The sequence below is a fragment of the Perissodus microlepis genome, chromosome 5 (assembly GCF_051167445.1).
Source record: "Perissodus microlepis isolate ML-2025 ecotype Zambia chromosome 5, ASM5116744v1, whole genome shotgun sequence".
Classification (NCBI taxonomy): Eukaryota; Metazoa; Chordata; class Actinopteri; order Cichliformes; family Cichlidae; genus Perissodus; species Perissodus microlepis.
This window is the reverse complement of record NC_140465.1, coordinates 22170336-22193760: the sequence shown is the minus strand read 5'-3', so window position 1 is coordinate 22193760 and position 23425 is coordinate 22170336. Positions and strand designations below refer to the sequence as shown.

The window sequence follows — 23425 nt, the reverse complement described above, 5'->3', positions numbered from 1 at the left end:
TTTACTGTGAGCTGTCACACATTATAGAAAAATATAACACTGTTTATTGTTTTTAGTTGAAAGCTGCCAAAGTCTTTTTAAAATTGTGGCTCAAAACAACCTGTATCCTGCATCCTAAAACAAATGCACGCACACACACACACACACACACACACACACACACACACACACACACACACACACACACACACACACACACACACACACACACAATAAAGCAGCACTAAGCAACGTTTGGAGGATATAAAAGCCAAATTGCTGCCATCACCAAAGGGAGCTCCTCGACATGCTTTTTTTCTCGAAATTCATAGACACAAACACAAAAGAAGAATGGAAGAGGATAGAGGCAGCCCTGCAAATGGGCACAAACATAAAAACACATTTGGGGGAGGGGGGGGGGGGGGGGGGGTGATTGATGGAAAGAAACACGAAAATTAACACGAGTGACTGGCTGCTTTCACAGCAAGAAAGAAAGCAATTTCTCGCCCATGGGGGCAGAGGAAAAAAAATACCCAAAACAAACTTGATGTTCAACTGTTAAATTGAAAACCTAAGACGCTATTTAGGTCAAAGAACTGATTATTCGGTTTATTTTTAGATCGTGTAACAGCAAAGAACAAATAACGGATCACCTTTGACGTTGTTAAACACAGTTTCAGAGGTTCAGTTATAAGGTATGAGTTCAGCAATATTTTGATGCATACATGATATATGCATGTCTTTACATTTTGCTTCCAGGAGCCAGACTTTTTTAGTAATTTTTAAAATGTTCAAAATGGTCCTGAGTAACAGTAACAGGCTTTCAGGAAGGTTTTCTTTACACTTCTTTAAACTGGCTGCTTATCCATACATTTTCAGTCCGGTCCTTGTTCATGACCATTTTCAGACGGATGTTGTTTTTTGTGTTGTTGTTGTTTTTTGTTAAGCCAATGACCTATGAAACATTCAGGCACAAAAAGCCACCTAACTCAAGAGATGAACCAGTGTTAACCAAATAACAGATGATTAAGAAAAGAAAGAAATAGGGATCTTTGAAATTGATGGCACTGGAGTTTGATCCACCATGCAGTACCATCTGGATAGCATCTGATAGGCAAAAGTAAAAGCATATCTGGATAGAGAAGCACACAATGGAACACTATCAGCCATGGATTGGCCTCCTCAGAGCCTTTGTGAAGCAGTGTGGGATCTTGGAAAGAACAGAACAAAAGACAACCGACATCCAAACAAGAGCTTTGAATGTCCTTCAAGAAGCCTGGGGAACTATTTCTGAAGCCTACTTAAAGAAATTACCAGAAAGCTTCTCTAAGAGAGTTCAGGCTGTGCGTGAACAAAGGTGGTCATACCAAGTACTGACTTCCAAGCTCTGTTTTTGCCGTATATGCTGTATTTCCATTTATGATTAGCTATGTTTCAATCAATCAATGCACTTCTTTCCCATTTTCCTTGCAAAATATAAAGAATTGAGGGTTGGTTCAAGAATTATGCACATTATTGAATTAGAGGACTCTATTTTCTCATGTCTTGTCAGTTATTTCGTGTCTGTGTGTTTGTGTGTGTGTGTGTGTGTGTGGCTATTTTGATGATTCATTTGTGAATGATGCCACTAACACGCCTGCTACAAAATAAATTGCATTCTACCAGAATTAGAAAGCAAAAGAGCTTTCTGTTCTGTCTCTCATAACTCAGTGTTTACATTTGCCAAGAATCCAGATGGTATGAAGAGCCAGAGAGATTAAAGCGGAGAGCAAAATTTGTGCGACTCGCAGTATGTCTGACATTATAACCATGTATTTTCAAACTTGCTGTCATCGCTTCCAAGACTCCGAAGCATTTCAGTGACACCAGTGGCTATATTCTACTGATACTTGCGTGGAGATTATCAGGGAACCAAACCACGCTTTTCAATTTCACCTGTGCCGTGCAATACTCTGTGGTCAAAGAGCCATCTGATTAATGTGTAAAAAAGTATTATCCTTTAAGCATGAGCTATCACAGCAGGTTACTGCAGCGGCAGCCCATGTGCTGTGAAGTCTTGGTGCTCTTATCTGAAGAAGCACCGGTTCTGTAATGATAGCTGTCCCAGACAGGCCAAGGGCAACGAGACATCCGGTGACCTCTGTTAAAACTAGCATCGTTTCAGCTGCCTCGACGAAGATCAAGGTAGTAACTGAACTCTGGTTTACTCTGGTTTTTAAATCACAAGGAATTCTGACCTTTTTAAAATCTGTGTTGTTTTTACTGTTTTGTCTCATTTATTTTCTTAAACTCTGTCATGTCATTCTGACCTATGTTTTATCTTATTTGGTAATTTTAGATGTACAGGTCTTTGCTCAACACACCCACAAACACATGATGTACTACTTAGTACTTGCTTTGCACACATATAAGCACGCTAACTCAGCAGCTATGTATGAGTTTTTGTTTACACCCTACTGTTGGTCAGTCTTGCTCCTCTAAAAAAGACAGAGCAGTACATTCACACTGCCAGCTGAAACTAAACCATTCATATTTGAGCCATCGCTCCTGTCAGGCCAATTCAGCACACATATTTACCCACATCTGCAGGTGATCTCTGCAGAAAAACAGGCACATCACAGATAAGAGAAGCTAGCAAACTAATTCTCTTTGATTTATTCAGTTAGGATATGCTGTGACTTCTCTGGACAGTTGATAAAAAGACAAATTTCCCCTGGGGGGGAAATATGCTCACACAGGCAGACAGGGCCTAAGAGGACTGTGTTGGCCTCATCTTTCACATGAAATGCGCCTCTCTCTGATATCTTTAAAAGGTAATTCATCAGCGCACCGCTCCCCTGACATTTAGAGCACCCTTGGCTTTGCCCCCTTTATGGAGCAAGACTGCACACCAAGTAGGGAAACAATTATGAGTGGGATTTATGGAGCATCTCTGTGTGAGATCATTCCTCATCTCCTCCCACCTCGATCCTGTGACCCCACCCCTTAACTCCAACTACACACATTACTCACCGTGATGTACCTGTGATAAACAAACAAACAAAAAAAACCCATCTAAAACAATATGTCCCTTATGTTCTGTGTTAATCCAACATTACAGAAACAAGTCGTTGTGCCACTGCTGTGCATAGAGAGCAGAAAAATGACCTGCAGTATATCATCAAGCAACACAAGTGGCGCCTTATAAGAAATCCATAATTGTAATGGAGCTAAATCTGTTACCCGAGACCCTCTGAAGAGCCATAACCATCAACGCCGTCATGGCCATAAGCATTATATATTTCTGTGTTTTAAACAGAGCGACTAAATGTTAATGAATGGTTCCTGTGTTTTGGAGGCAGGGTTTTGAGCTTCTGGAAATTTGCTCTTTGTTTCATTCATGTTTGAGTTTTTGTTCAGTCACTTCGCTAATCTAGTTGGGTTTTAATTCCTTGTGATTTTGTTTATTATTTTGCCTTTTCCAGCTATAGCAGAACTTGTATTCTGAGTCTTTTAGTTCTTGTTTAAATTTTAATTTAACAATCATGTCAAACAAAGATATTATATACCCTCCCAGTGTTCTAGTATATGAGGGGTGGCAACTCCAGGCCTCAAGGGCCAGTGTCCTGCAGGTTTTAGATATCAGCCTGGGTCAGCATACCTGAATCAAATGATTAGTTCATTAGCAGGCCTCTGTAAAACTTCAAGACATGTTGAGGAGGTAATTTAGCCATTTAAATCAGCTGTGATGGATGAAGGACTCATTTAAAACCTGCAGGCCTGGATTTGCCCACCCTTGTACTATACCACGCTCAGTGTGGGTCTGATGCTGCTGCATTACTCAGTTACTCTCAGTTACTTCCTGCTTTAGTTTGTTACTCACCTTCTAACTGTATCTTGCAATCAGTTTTACTGCCCTGTGTCTCATCTTCTAGTTCAGCTGTGTCTTGTTACCCTGACGTTTCCACTTTATATTATAGTTTCAGGGTGAATGTGTTCTCTGCCTGCTCGTCTGCCTCTGTTCTCTAAATGTTAACCATTTATTTCTCGTATTCTTGCTTTTGTTTATGCCTCTTTTTTTTGTAGTTTTTAGTTATGCTTCTTTGTAGACTGTTTTCATTAAGCAAAACACTGAGATATGCATGGAAATATTAGTGGGTTAAGATGTAAGAAAAATATAAATATGTTTGTTTTGTTTTTTTTACGCACTATGTATTCAGGTATTTCACTAAATTGTAAAAGCTGAAGCTGTAAGAATGGGTTCGAACCATGAAAATTGTTGGAATAGTATGTTTGTTTTTTCTCTAGACTTTCAGATATCCACCTGTGAGCTTTTTTGTTTTCATACCAAAACAATTCAGATGAATAAAATGTTATTTGTCGTGCTCACATTTTTGAAGCGTTTCAATTACAAAATTCATTAGCAATGTGTATGATGAGAAACAATATTGCTGGATAATTTCAAGACTTCACAGTGAGCACGTAATAAAAAATCATACTAAATGTACATTAAGTGAGAAACAAAAAGCTTCCTGCACAGTTCAAGGTAATCTCAGATGCATCCACCGCCTGCCTTCTCTTGCTTTTCGTCTTGTCAACCCAAATTGCTACTCCATATGCCCCCTTTTTCTTACTTCCTCTCTCCTGCCTTCTTCCTGTCCCTTCTTTTTATCATGTAGAGTGGCGTTTTGTTAACAATCTGTTAAGATTTGGTTTATATCCACCAAGGTTTTCAGGGTCGACTTAATAGCTTATTAGTTGAAAATTGACAAAGCCTTGAAAAGCCTTATAACTTAGAAGCTATGATTCTTTTAAATGTGGTGTGCATAGTCAATATAGAGAAAGTAATAATAATAATAATGGATTGCATTTATATAGCGCTTTTTCAGATCCTCAAAGCACTTTGCAATTCCACTATTCATTCATTCTGGCATTCACACACTGGTGGAGGCAAGCTACAGTTGTAGCCACAGCTGCCCTGGGGCAGACTGACAGAAGCGAGGCTGCACCATCGGCCCCTCTGGCCATCACCAGTAAGCAGTAGGTGAAGTGTGTTGCCCAAGGACACAACAACCAAGACAGACAGAGCTGGGAATCAAACTGGCAACCTTCCAGTTACAAGATGAACTTCCAAACCCCCTGAACCACAATCGCCCCACAAGTACCGCATAAAATTTTTAAATACCATATTCCATTTAACCTTCGACCTCTCCTACAAGGTCAATAGAATGATCTGAAGGCCAAAGTTGTAATCATAATCCTATGTAGAACTATTAAAACTCTTACTGCCATTGATTGTTATGGCAACTTAAAAGTAAATACTGCCCAGATGGTGAGCTTCCTTGGTGGAGGCTTGTGCTCTCAGACTGCTTCTTGTTGTTTCTGCAGCGTCCTCCATACTTATCTCCAGATACAGCGATGCGACACTCTGTTCACAGTTCTGTGCAGATTAAAAGCCATCGAGTTGGAGGTGCAAACAGAGCGTTACCACTGAGCTTGCAAGATCATCAGCTAAAATATTTTTTTCCAATCCCCATGCATAACCTTAGTAAAACGATAAATTGAAGGTACTTGCAACAACAAAAGTGAAGATGGTAGCTCCAAATACTATTTTCTTTTCAAAGGCAGACCCTAAGAAAGGAACACAGTGGGTGAAGGCTTGCTTTACAAAAGACACAATCATGCAGAAACCCAAAAAGCTAAATAAAACCAGCGTAAACACAATATTTTCATCAATTTAAAAAAAAATCTTGTATGGTGAAGTGGTTGCTAGATATGGGGTACTATAAAATTCAAGTAAAACAAAGTCAACTTAGTAACCAGATTCAGTGACTGAATCTTTCGGTAAAGCAGCCTCTTCATTTTCTCTCTACATTGCTTTAATGTGTAGTGGATGCCTAGCAGCAATTCGGGGAAACTGACAGCTAAGATTTTTGTTTTACTGTGATGAGTCCTCTGTCGTATCTCAATAAAGCCTGACTTCACTGTCAGCTCATTTTTTTGCTCTTATCTTAAGGCTAACATTAAGAGGTGCTGTGTGCAGTCATTTAATATGGTTAACACTTTTTAAAACAGTTATTCTTGCTGCTGCATTCATGAATTTTGAGCGGTAAATATACCCCAATGGACCAATCACAGTACACCTGCACCTATTAAGGTACCTATTTTATGTTAGGACCTTAAAAAAAGAATCTAAAAACAGTTTCAAGAACCACAATGGTCCCCGGCCCATGCAATGCAGACATGATAAAAAGATTGGTCTGAAAGTGCCTATAGAGAGTGAAACAAAAGAGAATTTCTCTGAGGAGGGACGACTATTCAGTATGGAGAATAAGACAGGGGGGAGAGGAAAACATTTCACCGTACCTCAAGAATGCTCCTCCAAATACTTTTTCTAATTAAAGAAGAGCAGTAAATAACAAACACATGAAATGTAATTTGTGAGCCTGGTGGTGAGTGAAGTGGAGTTTGCTGTGCTGACTGTTCTAATTAGTGTGCAGGTAAATGATAGTGCCCCTTCAATGGGCACACACTATAGGGTTTGGATGGGTGAGTGGCAGAGATCGGGGAGGGGGGGAGGGGTCGGCGGAGAGAGAGCGAGAGACGGAGCCTGTAAATTTGGGAACAAAATAGAGCCCGCAGTGTTTATACGCCTTTCTTCTTTTTTTGCTTTAACTTTAAATCCCTTCCTCTTTTTTCCCCACTTTCTCCCTTTTTTTCCCACAAATCACTTTTGCTCTTTTCCACACATTTAAATCTGGTTTGATGTTGAGAGGGGCTGAGTTGATCTCCAGTATGGTGTGAGCAAGTTGACAGCGAAGCTTCCTCTACTGGAAGGAACCTGGGGCGTGAGAAACAAATAAAGAGCGCATGTACTGCATGTGCACAAACACACACACATAACTTCTCACTGACAGCGATGACATTTTACATTTAACTGAGGCAAATCTCAAGCGTGATAGTTTTTTGCTTTAAGATGATAAATGTAGCTTTTTATTTAAACTTATCTGATGCAAAGACAAAATTAAACAGGGGTCGTTATTATTTCCTCTTCCTTTCTGAAGAAAATTGAGCCCGCCTACCAGAACTCAGACCCTTTCATATACACGTCTCCATGTTCATTTTCAACATCAGCAGCAGTTTGACTGACAGATATTTACAAATATTTCTTTTGCATTGATGCTCACTTCTATATATTTGATGCACATTAAAGTTTGCAAATTATACACATTCTGTGAAATTTGTCGTTTGCAGAGGTGAACAGGATCACCACTTTCCAGAGCGGATCTAACCACAGACTAGTGTATTGTAACTTTTAAACAGTGAGGAGCAGAAGAAGCTAGTTTAGGCAAAAAACTAGGAGTTTTGTAATTCCTCCTGTTAAATTTTATACCTAAGGAAATGTTGTCAATTGCACATTGTTTATAGTTTATACTATTCCTGAATATTCTCCAAAGGATAATTTCTGTTGATGTCTAAGAAAGGCATTTTACTTCAGAGTCTGAGAAGTACAGAAATGTATTAGTGTGCAAAATAAATATTAAGTTCATTTCAATTTTACTTATACAGTGCAAGTTAAAAACTGCAGTCATTTAAAGGTGCTTTAGACTGTGAGGTAATGTAAGTCAAATGCATTTATATAGCTTGTTTCAAGAAGAAAAATCATAGAGTGCCTCACAGCATACTATACAACAGATAAAAATGTGTAGCTACAACAACTAAAAGAGACCAAACTAAGCAAAATCAAGCTTGCACAGGTGGGTCTTTCGCTTATTTTTGACGCTAACAACAGCGTGCTCAGATCTCAAGTAGAAGTGGATCGATTAATCAGTGGGCTGATTTTATTGCTGATGTTAGCCATTTACTGTTCTTTTCGTAAAAGCATTTATAAAGGCTGATAAATGAAAAGTGTCATCCTAACATAAAGCAAAGTTAAATTAAATAAAGGAGAAATGGGGGGGGAAAAAAACACCCTTCAACCCTGTTATCAGTGTTGACATTGCATAGATTGTCCACCAGAGGGCACTCAGCAATTTCTGTTGGCAACGTTTTGAAATGCCACAAATATAGCAGCCAGCTGATCCAAGCAGAATTTGCAGAATAAAAATAACAAATATTAGGGAAATCTGCTTCTTTTGAGACAAGATAAAAAAATCTGATTTATTCAAAAATCTGAATAAAAGCAGGTATGGTTATTTCTCTTTTATACTGACACAGTTAACAGATGAGAAAAACCATCATACAACACACCTGACATGTTTATCTTATAGGGAAAATCTGATAATCCCCTATGAGCGAGCACTCGTTGACACTGGGGAGAAAGAACTCCCTTTTAACAGGAAGAAACCTTCATTATAACCAGGTTTTTGTTCTCGCCTTTGTAGTTGATAAAAGCAATTTGTTATCTCAGGTTGGGTACACCCAGGAGGTTGCAATGCAGCCAGTGGCTGCATAAATGGTAGGAAATTTGCCTCAAAAAGTATGGCGTACTTTGAAAAAATATCAGTTGAGTGCAAAGCAAAATTTGCAATTTTGAATGAAGCAGTGGGTGGAAGACAGACAACCAAGTATAGAAAGGGGTGGTAACAATGGCTATGGTGTGTCCGTGTGTGTGTGTGTGTGTGGAGGATGGGGTGGGAGGGTTAATCGTACCATGCAGAACATTTAAGCTCTGCTCTTTCATCTGCACACACAATCAGCCAGTTGTAGCCATTCATTTCTAATAACCAAGTTTGTGACTGTGCCTGACTACAATAGCAAACTGACAAGATGACGTTAGGCTGCTGGAAAAGAAGCAGCATGCGGCGGATTTAAACTTCAAATTTCATGAAAGGCCTTCCCACATTCAGTGGTGGTTTCCTTTATTCCCTGCTGGGAACAGTGGCTGCTTATTCTCCAACTAGCACTAATGTATTCCCAAATTATGTGTACAATACACACACATTTACGCACAATTAAAAAAAAAGTCTCATTTATAACATCCTATAATTTCAAATTTCAACATGCAACACTGAACACAAATGTCTATCTATCTATTTATAAATAGTATATATATGTAGAGAGGGGGGGGGGAGCAATGCAGCATGGGAAAGGAATTAGTAAGGAATAAGTCACATAATAACTTGTTTTTGTGAGTCTGTGATCAACTTTTATTTACTGCTCTTTGTATATTTAGCCAAGTGCTTTCAACATATAAGCAGATGTGTCACGAGCTCTGTTGCTGATTTTCTAACCCCTACACAGAACAAACACCGGCACATCTTTGTGACCGACAGCACAGAAACAGTTTGGGTGTTTGCTGATGTTAGTTGAGCTGCGTGAATAGTTGCATTTGAAATTAGCTGCCACTTAGAAAAATGTACTCTGTTTATGTTTGCGCCTTTTCAATAGCTAGCTAGACGCATGCATACAGCGACCGCAACTTTACATCTGCACCATGAACACATCACAGGGATGAGAAAAAAAATGCAATCTTTTCATTATTTTCTTATTACTGAGCAGGTATCTCTGAAAGCAACGTTGGGCTGCAGCACACGCAAAATTCATTCATTCACCAGTAATATGCAGGAACCTGCCTACCAGATTTAATTGCTTGTTATGTGAAGGTGTCAAAAGCCGTTCTGGATCATTATGGGCCTCTTTAACCCCTGCATATATCCTCTCACTGCTTTTATACTTATTTTTAATCAATATTTGTGCTTATTTGTTATGTGAGATTATGAGAGCCCTTCTTCCCTGCAGCGCCCCACTACTTCTGCAACCTCTTCCTCCATGGACAACGCCAGCCACCTCAGTTTATTCCTCAGTGGTTGTGTTGTGATGTCCATTTTGTAATAGGCAATGATAATTAGAAGAAAACTGTATGAATGTTTGACCTAAGCTAATTAGAAAGTTTGCAGACTTGGCAGCAGGAATCAGCAGCGGGATAATGAATCATAAAATGGTTCATTACTGCGCTCAGGGAACACTCTCAATCTCAATAAACGGACATGGGGCCTAGCAGACAAATCAAACCAAGACGCATACCTCGCCTCATTTACTTGCTGAAAGGATCACAATAAAAAAAAGGAAAGAAAATTCTTTTTTTTCCCTCACTAAATGGTTTCTATTATTAAAGTGTTTCTTCTCCTCTCACCTCTTTTCCTTCTATCTGTTCTTCTATCTACACCTCTCTCAAAGTCCATCTCTAAGGACACCGATTTGGATGCAATAGAGAATACAAACTGCCATTTTCTGTAAAATAGTCAATTTATTCAGTGCATTAACAATGTGTGCAAATCAAAGCAAGCTACTTCAACTACACAGAGCATGCATGCTAATAAATAGCACACCATCTTCGATCAACTGTTGAACATTATGCTGTTCTTTGGACTGTAGACTGTTCTTCCTAGTGTTTTCTTTTTCCTCTGGCCTCCCCTGAGAAATAAGTACTGAATCTACCCACATACAATGCTTCTCTTCTGATAATCCTATACTGGTGATGTAAACCACTTCAGACCCAGAGGACAACAAACCGCCCACATTAGTTTCCTCAGACATCCAAGGCACCTTGCAGGCTCCCACTGGTAGGACCCCAGCAGAGCATGACATATAGATAACAATCCACTCTGACTGTCTCTATAGAGCCATCATAAAAACTTGATGTAAATTCCTTTAAGTGTTAGTTAAAATATTCCACCAGCTCAGTAGTCATCTACTCATACATATACATGTGGATAGTTTACACACACATTAAAAGGAAACTACACCAACACGCATACAGTGTTGAACAGTGCTAACGTGTGACACACTTTACCTTAAGATTGATCCTCGTTTCAAAAAGTAAAAACTTTTTGTCAGGACTTCATCTGTACTCAGCATATATACATATACATTATATTTTTATACGCCAATAAATTGCCTGGCAATGACACATTTTTAGCCTTTATGCAGCTACAACACTTTATGAAAACATCTTATCATTTTAATTTCACAGCGCTAACACTAACTCAGCTTTGATTTATACATACCTAGCAATCACCTGGCAACAGGGTCAAATTGCTCATTTTTTTCCACATAAACTATTTATTTTTAACTTTCTTATTGTGATTAAGTATATCAGTTTGCCAGCAGCACAGAAGGGTCAAACAATGTACTAATTAACATAAATTAGCACTTTTTTCTGTTTTAGTTTTCTTATTTAAGACAACGGTGTCAAAATCAATAAAGCTGTGTCTTTAAATTGTCAGAAGCTGGTTTATCTGACTTTCCACAGCTTCATCTGAAGCGATATGCAAAACCAGGGTATCAAACATAAGGCGGGGGGCCAGAATGAGCCCAGCAAAGACTTTGGAAAAAGTGAAGGTAGGCATAGATGTCAAAGTCTGGGAGAGGCAGACTGTGTGGAGTGACGAAGAGGACCCAAAATGCGGACACCAAGGAACGTGGAACAAAACTTGAATGTTAACAGAAAGTGAGGCGTTTATTAAGGCTGGTAAAAGATTACAAAACAAAAGGCAGAGATGAAGCTAAACGATAACTTAAACTGGAGAAACTAAACATAAAAAAAAACAAGAAATGAAACTTGACATGGATACAAAGATACATGGAACATGGAAACGTGGCACAAAGGACAACAGACAACCTGACAATAAATGAACAGAAACACACAGACTAAGGCTACGTCCACAGGTACCCGGGTAGATTTTTCTATGCGTTTTTATCCTTTCGTCCACACGTAAACTGCGTTTTCGGTCACTGAAAACGGAGATTTTTAAAAACTCCTGCCAGGGTGGACATTTTCAAAAACTCAGGTTTTGCATTTATGTGTGGACGAAGAAAACGGAGAAAACGCAGCACAACACTGTGCGCCATGTTATTGTTTCGGTGAAATGGATTTCTACAATGGCGGACTTAGACAAAATACTGTTACTGTTAATTTTACTCTCTGCAGTGTTTACATGCTTACATATATACACACAGTTACTGTCCCTCCACACATAGGACTCGGTTCTGCTTCTATGCGCCATCTTTGTTTACTGTTTCCCACCCAGGCTTCTAGACTTCTGATTGGCCAACATTTCTACACGGTTAGGTATATATGGCCACCTGTTGCTTTGGCATGTTCCTAGCAGCATTTTCCTTCGTTTTTGCCTTTACGTGTGGACGGGATTTAAAAAAAAAAAAAAAAAAAAAACGAAAACAGAAAATCTCCGTTTTCAAAAATACCCGTGTACGTGTGGACGTAGCCTAAATATACACAAGGGTGATTAGGAGAAGTGGAAACACACGGGGAAACAGCTGACAGTAATCTGACATAACGAGGCAAAGGAAGCAAAGCCGACTACACTGACATAGGACACATACCTTCAAAATAAAACAGGAAACATGAGACGCAGACAATATGAACTTGACAAGATAAGACACGCAGCATGAAACACATAAAGGGCTCGGGGAAACTTAAATACAGGGGTAGAAAAACACAAAAGGAATCTAATAAACAAATGAACTTAGCTAACCTAAAGAACTTAAACATAAACATCCAAATAAACTAAAACTTAAAACACTGAGTCAACAGACCCAGGAACATGACAAAAATTTAAACTGTTAACGGTATTTTGATAAGCTTTACAGCTTTTACTGTTGATAAAGACCTCACCTATTGTCATTCATAGTACACCAACGCAGTTAAGCAATAGATAAACTTCTGTGAATGAACCAAACTGGGCAATGAGCTGCCAGAACTTTTTCAGTAATTTTACACATTTGTCATGTCGAAAAACGGAGACATACAAAATTGCACTTTATATATGAAGATATTTGAGAGATTAAATGTTTATTTAAAAGTCTTTACACTGTAAAAAAGGAGAGTTTCACTGTCCTGTCTGGTCCACTTAACACTTTCAAGCTTGAACCATGAAAACTTCTTTTCTGATTAAATTAAATTAATAATGGTAATTCAAATATATGAGTTTTAACTTGAATCAATAAAAAATATGATATAGCAATTTTGCAATTTATTGCTTGTGTAATTTCTTTTGCCTTTTTTGAGGAAAAAATGTCTCAAAAACCAAAAAACCACGTGTGTCAAATATGATACATTTGGCTTTACAAGGTGTGGCCCACGATGTAATATTAGATGGACACTCCTGCTCTAAGAGCTGCAAGGATTTTATAGATCAAGCAGATTGAATTTACTTTTTAACATTAGCTAAAAGAAGCTCTACCTTTAGTATCTAAAGACTGATTCCAGGACATTTTTAAAGAATTAATGCACATTTGTTTAACAACATGTTTTTCAATTGCTTATTTATCCGCAGCTAAAACACAGCACACATGTTCATAATGGAGTTGGCACAAAGTCTGCAGTTGGTAATCTCCACACAGCAGACCGCACTATGGGAGCTAACTAAACAACATTAATAGTAAACATTTTCCACAGAACAGCGGAGCAAAAACTAACTCTGTGCACAGTACCACTCTACTCCTGTAGTCTCCACCAGCCTCAATCAAGAGGGCTTTATTCTCTGACTCATATCTTCAGTCAGGGGAACCAGAGCTGCAACAAAATGGCTCCGGGAACAATGTGCAGGCCTGATTGCTCTATTGTGAGTTAGCTGTGGCCTTTGACATCTCCTCCTGAACCAAGAGTGTCTAATTCTGACAAGATTTGTCTGGAGACACAGCTGGAGGGCATTGTTACAGACAGGTGCCATATACTGCCTGTTCAACAAAGACAGTGAAGAGCTAGACAATAACAGAAAAGGGGGGGGAGCTGCCACTGTGAAAATGGCTGTCTGTCTGCACATGCTGTGGTTTTTGAGTCTTTAAAGAGACAGGCATAGAATATCCCAAAGGTTAGAGGTGGATAACAGAGGGAGCATGCCAAGTGAAATCAGAGTCCTGGAAGGTACGCGTGTTCGCTTTTGTCCATTTGGCAGCGACAGAGTAAGGAGAGTGTTATGTCTACAGGGCAGGACAGTGCCAAGCAGGAAGGGCAAGGTCCATGAGCAGGGGGGACTGTGCCCACTCATGACAAAAGGAAAAAAAAATAATAGTGCAGATCTGGTGTGAGGGAGTGTCTGTCATCAAAAATCATGTTAGTGTGTTAAAGTGGAGGAGGGAGAGATTGTGTTAACATGCTGAGAAAAAGAAGAGAGGTCAAGTTCAAACAGACTGTCATCTATCCGTGAACCACTGCTACCTACGAAAAACAGGCCTTTTGGTGCATCCAGCACATATGTGAAAGCTGCTGGCAGCTGTGCAAATCCGAAGGTGCATTCAGTGTTATGAATTTGCCTTCCTTTTCACCATTTCACCACCATCTTACACAGGCCATTCACACACATACCAACAATGTAAACAATAGCAGCAAAACAGTTGTAACTTACAGCCTTTGTATATGTCTGTAGGAATCTGGACTGCACTCGAAGAGTAGTTGACCTTGTTTTTAAAATTGGGATCGTCCACAAACTCCAGTTCCAAAGACGATGAAGTCTCCAGTGGATTCTCCTCTTCCCCGTCCTCGGTCTGCAGACACACATGCACACACACACACATGCACACACACACACACACACACACACACAAATGTAAGTGAGAACACAAATAAGAACAGACAGGAAAAAGATGGAGAAACACGCAAATGTAGAACCGTATTTTGTCACCTCACATATTGTGGTTTTACAGGACCTATTGTCTGCTTCCTGGTTTAGATGCTTCTGTTCTCGTAGGAGAACAATAGCAGGTATTAGCGCAGACACCAAACGGAGGCACTCATTAGTACTCCTGATGACAATCTCAGACACATGAGGTGTCGCACAAATTAACCCCAACAATAACTAGCACCTAGCACCACTTAATCACTGTTTAGTTTACCGCCAGGACGAACGAGAGCAGCGCTGTTTCGCTTCTCTCACCGATGAACATTTAACATTTAAAGAAATAAATAATTAGCATCTAATTTTTCTACTTATAGCGTGTTCAGCACCGAGAGTAAAGATGAGAAAGCTTGACACATATTACATTAGGAACTCTAGATATCAAAGAGAGCCTGAATATTAAAAAAAAAGAGCTAAACTGACATTTGAGCTTTTTATCTTGATAAGTTATCACTGTAGTACAATCTGTGCCTGTTAACACCGGATGAAGAGATTTTAGGTTGTGAAAAAAATAAGATATAAGCCTGCCGCCTGACTCTGTTTATTAGCTCATCTTGATCTGATATTACTGTGTGTGCGCTCTAAAGCCCTGTTAGATGCACTTCCTAAAAAACAGGTAAAGCTGACAAGTCAACGTGGTTGACTCCTTGCTACAAAGTAAAAAGAAATATTGAATTTATGTGCACTCATGCACCAACCTGTGATACAGAAGTAACCCTCAGCAAACTCAGGCATCGTGCTTCTCTAATTCCTTTTTTATTAGTAATCCTTCATTTGATTTCATTCACTTAATGCTTGCAAAACAAAAAACTCATATCTCAGATCATTCTCCGTGCATTCGGATAGCCAAAGAGCAGCATTTCACATCGCATCGCTTTGATAAAGCAGCACGGGTTAATTGGATCTGACATGGAAAAAAAAGGTTGTTTTTTGAAGAAATTAAATCAAAACCCCACGTCCAGAGCAAAATTTGATTGATGGGCACACTTTAATTGACTATTAAAATGCAATTACAAACTGTTGTCGGAATGAGCCGAGCGACAGCTTTGCTGAAGCCCCATTGAAAGACAGCAGAAGAGACAATGAGTATTGTGAGTATTATTCCCCAGCTCAGGGGAAAGTTTTCATCACTATAAATAATATATTATAGCACAGGAAAAATATACATTGGGAAATATACAGTATGCTTGCACATATGATATTTAACCCATAGACCACTACTTTATTTGTGTTTTTAAAATAGTTAAACATTAAAACTAATGACCTCTTAAAAAAGTGTCTAGTTAAATCTAATTTACCTAACTGGCAATGTTTTAGAAAATCAATTAAAAATGAGTATTAGTTCCACTAACTAAATTACTAATTCAACTTAAACTCATGGCACAATGAAATGTTTTTGTCACAAGGCCGCCTATACCCATTGTTTCTTTAATATTAGAGAGTTTACCTCCTCTGTTTAGTTATATTGAAGATCTGTTGCACACAACAAATGTAGAATAAAGTCTACCACAAATTTTGAGTTTGAATTTAAGAGAAAAGACTTATAAAAATACAATTCACGTGAAAAATATTTTGAATTTAGTAAACCTCCACTGGTAATAAAATAGCGAAGTTCTGCTGCGGTGTAAAAAGAACTATGATTGAACGCAGCCTGTCTGTAAAAGCTTCGAGTCCTGCCCTATTCTATTCTGTCTACTTAATTCATATTGTAAATGCAAACAGTTCTCTCATTTTCACAGTGCTCATATGGATCCTGCTGCTTGAGGTAACCCTGTGAAGCTTCAGGTTTTTAATACTGTCAAAAGAAAGACACCTACAAACAGCAGTAAGCAAAAACCACAACCAGGATTAATTCCTTTATAGACAAGCTTGTGTGTGCTTTTTTATGCTCTTTGTAACACTAATTAACCAGTGCTGCAGCTGAAATGTGGAAAAACCCTGATGTTCAGAGTTGTTTTGTATTTTTTCCCTGAAAAAAAAAAAAATCACTGAGTTGGCAGCATGAATAGAGCGCATGTTGTTGTGCATTGATTACATGTATCAGTTTTGATAGCAGGCACCGTTTATTCCTTCATATTGTCAACCTGTGACTGACAGTTCAGGGGGTGCACTATGTTCATTACTGTAATTAAAAACCTGTTTTTGTTGATAATGTTGTTACTGTAACCCTGACACAGGCAACCGCCTATGTCAGCCACATTGGCATGTGCCAGGATTTTTCAAAGTCTCTCTCTTTAAGCACTCCCAGTTCATTAAAAGTTACAAACACAATTCTTACACTATCAGGCAACAACAATAAATACATAATACACATAATTTTGTCCTCTTGTCCTGGTTTAATGGGGCTTTTTATGTTCCTACTTCATAAGAAAAATAAACTGAGGCTAAGCTAAAGAGGGAGGCAATTTTCTAAGAAGGAAAACACATAAGAATTAGTTACTGTAGAAGCATGATCACACTATAATATTACTGGTTACACAGGGGTTTGATAGCAAATAGATGTCTGCTGGATTCATGTCAGTTTAACATATTGTTTCCGCTGTGAATCTGAAATGCTGTGAGCTTTGACTATCAAACAACAGTGAACCTGATTGGGTTAGGGATGTTGGCTTTTCAGCGGCACTAACTGTGAGTTTGTTTATCACTCAGTGTGACACTAATTCTGTCAATGTCGGGCATGGAGCCTCTTTTTTTCCCTCCCCTTTCTTCAGAAGAGCCCAATCATAATTAACCAAGGCAGTGTCTAATTAGGAGCTGAATAAATCCACACAGGAAAGACTGATTGGTTCATTTTCTTCAACCATCCACCACCTGTTTTGCCCCATTCATTACCCAATTTGTTAATTTTATCTACCCGTTCTCAAGGTTTAATTAAAGACTGAAGAGGCCAGAGATGACATTTTAAAGCTTCTTTCTATCTCACCTTCAGCCAACCAGGGCTAACCTGAGACATACCGCTTGTGACCCTGTGTATGTGCTTGCACGAGAGAGTGCTTAGGTGGAGGGAGAAAAAAAAGACTATGATAACCTAAGACTAAGATAATCCTTTTAAACAATGGCTGCTTCACAGAAAGCAACAATATGAGCACTAAACAGATGTTTAACATGCTTAACAAGTAGTGCTATTTGCATTTGCACGTCACATCTGAAAAACTGTGAAAAACCATTTCAATTTTGAGTCACAATTACACTAATCACACTTGTAATAATATATTTTATGTGTCTGATGCTTGTCCTCCAAGTAAATTACAACCTAGTGAGACATGATTGACAATATTTTTCAGCCAGGCAGATATAAGTATTGTGCTGAAAGCGGGATCACGCAGTCCAAATAATATTTGCATTTTCACCCGGGATGCTTTGTCTGCTCTCTGCCGAAGCGTATCTTATAATCTTTTAGGAGGTGAGAGGGAGCTGCTTTTGTTTGTTTTTGCAAAGATACAAGTGTTTTAACTCACGGCCACACGGGACCCAAAAGTCACAGTGTTATTTCACATCCAAACAAACTCGCTATTTAAAAAGCTCGATAGCTGAACATATCTAAAAGAGGCAAATAAAACGTTCTTCAGCTTCCACATTAGAATGAACATCAGACATGCTTTGGGACATGACCGGTTTTTAACTTAAAATGAATCATCGCATTCCACATTTATATCAAGCGCACACTGACAACAGGAGAAGTTAACAGGGTACAGTGTAGAAGAGAGAAAAGAGCCTGCCAGTTACTTACCATTCTTGAAAACAGTCTTCAAACAGCCCATTGCTCTATCATTAAAAGGTTTTTACTCAAGAAGTGGAGCTTAACTGAAAGAAAAAGTCATCGAGGGAGGAATCAAGATTCAGACAAGGGAGTACTGGTGGACTACTGTTGGGATTTTAGAGAGGAATGACCTCTGCCTGACTTATCCTGTCTTTTTTGGGGGGTGGTGGTGGTTGTGGACTTGGTGATGTGGGGGTCAGAGGTGTGTCGCTGGTTTGGCCTCAGCGTGCCATGTTAATGATGACCGATGTTCTCCAATTAGATGCGCTGACAGGCCCTAAAGCGCTGTGTCATTAATCAAGGGAGTGGCGTGCACAAAGAGAAAATCACATCATGATTTATTGCTCCTCTGCCTCCCTTTCTCACTCTCTTCCCATCCTTTTTTTGTGCTTTGGTGATCTAAAGAGGATTCTTGCACTCCTCCTTGAAACTTAATCAATCAGCGGGCACGGGCTCCAAGTGCACCCCATCCTGAGGAGGAACTGCAGGCTGCAACCAGAGTGGCGGCCTGGTGAGACCAATGATTTGCTGGGCTTTTCTGCTTCTTTGAATTCCACTCATATTCTTCAGTGTGAACGGCACGAGTGATAGAAATTGTTCCCACTGTATGAAACTGCGATGTAACCTGTGTTTAGGTCTGAGGTGTCTCGATGGGCACAGAGGTCTGACAACCATCGTGGTCCAGAGGAAGGAGAAAACTCTGGAAATTAGACCGGAGGGAGGACATCTAAAATCACTGTCACATGCATGTCAGCCTAGCCCTGCTCTGTCACACCAGCTCACCATATAGCAGTGTCACCTCGCTAACGCACACAGACAGCCCAGGGGCCTATGACCGGAGGAAGGGGAAGGCGGGGAGGGGTGCATCAACACCAAGAAGGGAAAGGATGAGGTAGGGTTGCAGGGGTAGGAAGTTGAGTGGGTGGGATTTGGGGTTTAAGGCAGGCAGACGTGTGCGTGGGAGGGGGTAGCAGTCCGTACTGTACTCACATAGTCTGAATCCGCTTTGGAATCGTAGTATGAAATGGCATTCTCCTGTACAGAAAAGAAAAGTAAAAAGAAAGATGATGAGAGAAGATATAGCAGTGCCTATATCAGCCCGGACCTGCGGTGGTAAGGTAAAGAGACTCATGGTTATATTCAATCACACTGTTCAGCATGAGAATATAATCAGCATCACAGAACACAGAGGAGTAGTGTGATGTGGAATGTCATGAGAAGGTGAGAAGATAGCTGTAGGATATGCTGCATCTGGACGATGCTTTTGTTAATAAGATGCAAATGTACGTGGCACATGTTTGCGCTTTGTTTGAGACGCTATAGGAACAGTTTCTGGTGCTGTGGAAACTGTTGTCCCCTTGTGTGGTGCTGTGGCATGAGCTCAGATGTAACATGGAGTAAAGTGGTTCGTGTGCAAGCAAAAATAAACTCAAAACATTACTCTCTCTGGGAGTCTTATCAACCTCTGCTGGTTGTGTTTTCAGTGTAGGCAAACAGCTCTCGTGGAAGGGAAGAAACAGAAAAAAGGAAAAGAATGAAAATTTATTCGCATTACTTAATTAACAAGTAAAGTTTGTGGTCACCTGCTGAAGCCCCAGATTCAGTTTTCAGCCTTTACCTGGCACTATTCCCAGGATGTTAGCTTCCCCGCCGCGCTTTTTCAGTGAAATGGCATGCTTATCTCCCACAAAGGCAGGCGTGAGGGTGGGCAGGGGCTGCGTGTATCGCCCAGCGTCCGTGTGGCCTGCCTCATTATCATGAGAAGGCTGGCTGAGGATGCACTCTCAAGGGCAGCCCAGTGACCGCCTCGCCCACACTGTAAGAGCTGGTCATGGTCTGATGAAGGAGGATAGCTGACAGAGAAATAGAGTTTTCTATACAGGTGTACAAAGTCTTAAACAATGAGTACTCAGCCTGATTAATTTACTCAGTTTCTATTAGGCTCTTTCTTACTCCTACTGTTTGGTACATAATTATTCGCATCTCTCAGGTGCTCTCTGCATTTATTGATCTCAAGACAAAAACACACACCCATACACTCGCATGTATCTATATGGACAGGTCCTCTCTTTCAGCCAGCGCTCATCATCCCGTCATTCTCTTTCAATGTAAAAGCCTTTCTACACACAACAGCCGAGGTCTTGGCACGCCTGCAGCGATAATCAGCTAGTCAGTCATCAGCTCAGTACCAAACAATCCATCAAAGAAAGAAAAACAAAACAAAACCCAAAAAAAGGAAAAAAGATCAAAACTCAAGCTGACACCAAACATGGGGTGGGTGAGTCTGGGCTCAGCTTGTTTGGGAAATTAGAGAGGACAAGAGAGAGGAAGAACAGGATTTCCTTCCCGACACATCTCCTCAACTTACCAGCACTCCCTGTGGCGCCCAGCTCTTTCAGACATCAGGAGTGAGCAAAGGAAGGAAAGGAGCTGAGTGGAGGATCAGAGCAGATCTTTCAGGGAGTACACTGGGTTAAGTTGGAGGTTAGGATGGAGGCTCAGGCCAGGCTGATATGAAGGGATGAATTGTGGAGAGAGAGAGAGAGAGAGAGAGAGAGAGAGAGAGAGAGAGAGAGAGAGAGAGAGAGCGATGGGTGGTTGTGGTTGGGTGCAGTGGGGAAAGAGCTGCCAGGGCTAAAAATAGCCCATGCCTCTGCAGAGAGAGAAGAGAAATGAAGTGAGAGCGAGAGAGGGACTATGGCAAAGCAACAGGGTTGTTGTGTCTGCCAGCTGGATTGATCCGGAGCCCAGTCCTGCTTAGACTGGTCCCATGCTTCTAAAGAGTTTACTCTCACTGCTGCGGCATTACAAGTCATTATTCAGAACTGCTTCCTGTAAATAAAAGCTTGGTTCCTCACACCCAAGGGACACCGTCCAGCATCTTTACTCAAACTGTAGTTGCCTACTTCCCGATTACCATTTGAACTGCTGTTTTGCTATGTAGCCCTTATTACTGCTCTTTATTAAAAATTGCATAATATGAAGTCAGACAGTAATGACTACATAACAGTTGCACATACTTCCATATAGGACACAAGGGGTCACTAATTTAACACTCATAAAAATGATACAGTCACTAGACCTCAACCTGGTTAAATGCCTCTGGGCTATTTTGAACAGCAGCCTCTGCCAATGTCATCAAACTCCAAATGAAGTATTGTGTTTAAGGAGAAAAGTGTCTATAGTCTTTGCCACAGAGTAGTGTAGCTTTTCCGAGGCTCATTTAAAAAAAATTAAAAGTTAATTTACTGTTTTTTTGATGATATTCGTATCACATCTGTTATGATCCTGCTGCTGGTAAACATCATAATCCTGATTGTTTTGCTGCATTCCTGTTTTGCAGCAGCATTGTTTTGTATTCCTAAAAATCAAGCACACCCTTTTTCTTTTACATTGTTGCAGTGACTGCTAATGCCTAAAAGCTCAAACTCACTGTTTAGTTCAGCTCGAGCCAAGCTGCATGACAAAGAGCCTTTGGCAACTTTGGCAAACAAGATCTAAGTAAAGGAGTTAAAAGTCATAAGAAGGTTCTGTCTGGGCTCCCATGGCCAAGTTCCCAGAGATGTGAGTCATCCTGGACAGCACCGAGGCTCGACCTCTTGTGGTAGAGGCAGCAGCCAATGGGGACAGACATTTACCCAGGAATCGGCTTCATGATCACAAACACCACCAAAAATCAAACTCCTGACTATGAGAGCCTGCCTACTCCACCACACATCCAACCACTCACAAGCACGCACAGAAGACGGGTCCGAGGCCACCATGACCCTCTGAGCATTCACTAGGGTAACATGGCCATCTGCTGTGGCTGGTCACAGGCCTCCACGGGCTCAGGGTCTGGGTTAAACACACATCTCATACAACACCAAGCCAGCAATTATCCCTCACTGATCTCCTTGCCCTCTGCACACGGCTGGCTTTCACATGCACGAAAAAATGTATGATCTTATGTCTACAGAAACTGGGTGTGTACATGCAAACTATAGCTTGCATGTACATACCCACAAAACAGAAACACACAAAGCAGGAGAAATTCCCACTGACACAGTGCTATCAGTAAATTAAATCTATCATGCTGAGTGGACCAACAAATTCCAAACAGGAGACAAACACTGAGGTCAGCTGATGATCTCCAGCCACTCCCCTACATCAATCTTCCCCTGCTCATCTCCTACCGCCCTCCTCCGCTCACCGTTATCTTGATCTGCTTCCTCTTTTCTCCCTTTGCCCCATCTCCCCTTCTCCTCCTCCCTGCCCCGTCTTATCTTCATCTTTTCCAATCTCTCTTTCCTCAATACCGGCCTCCTCTCGCCAATTTCTGATTTCACCAAAAGCAGCAGCGCGTAGGTTAGATGCCTACTGTTGCTATAGAAACCGCCCCTGTGCTCTAGATCACAATGTGACTTTGTCTCCTCGCCAGGGCTCCTATGCCTGCTCGTTTTTATGTCTGACCAGATACATGCCTGCCTATCTTTGCTTTGTTTGTTTTTTTTAAATGTCTCTGTGAAAGGTTGTTCTTCTTCATTGTGTTTTCTTCTCACAGGTGATGCATGCTATTTCAAATTCGGCTATTGTTTGTAGTTACACATTTAAACTTCAATATCCACTTTCAGGTGAAGGTCAGAGCCCAAAATTTCATGATATGTGAAAAAGAGCTTGGCAGATAATTCATCTTCTAAAGCGCGTCATAACAATTCTGACTGAAAAATGGCTGGCACCTATAAAAGGATGGTAAATGTAGGGGTACATGTTATGACTGAGCACGGTCGCTGGGGCTCAATCTTCTGAATTTGAATCTGTGAGCTCTCTCAGCATGCTGGCTGCGACAGGTTGACATTTGAATGCGAGACAAGCGCTCCATCATCGGTGGGGACAGATTACAGTCATATTCATATCTCCTCTGGACACCTGCTAATGAATTTATAATTACAGAACACACTTTGTGCTTCTGCTGTGCCCTGGGGTGTGCACACAAGCATGGAGTAACACAAACACACACACAGACACGCACACACAGTGAACCTCTCTCTTGGCCCCAATAGTCTTGCAATCATTCCAAGCACCAGTT

General features: G+C 40.4%; 1 protein-coding gene across 3 annotated transcripts in view; it reads right to left on the bottom strand.

Annotated features, from left to right (window-relative positions):
• The window catches only part of cacna2d2a (calcium channel, voltage-dependent, alpha 2/delta subunit 2a), a 178272-nt gene that overhangs the window by 48226 nt on the left and 106621 nt on the right, over positions 1-23425 (bottom strand). For 2 of the 3 annotated variants that reach the window (XM_084928802.1, XM_084928803.1), the window contains exons 5-6: positions 19348-19392; positions 14328-14466 (exon numbers count right to left, since the gene is read on the bottom strand). In XM_084928802.1, coding sequence (XP_084784928.1) covers positions 14328-14466; positions 19348-19392 — 184 coding nt within the window. The remainder of the gene's footprint in view (positions 1-14327; positions 14467-19347; positions 19393-23425) is intronic. The other variant, XM_084928804.1, reaches the window with a different exon arrangement.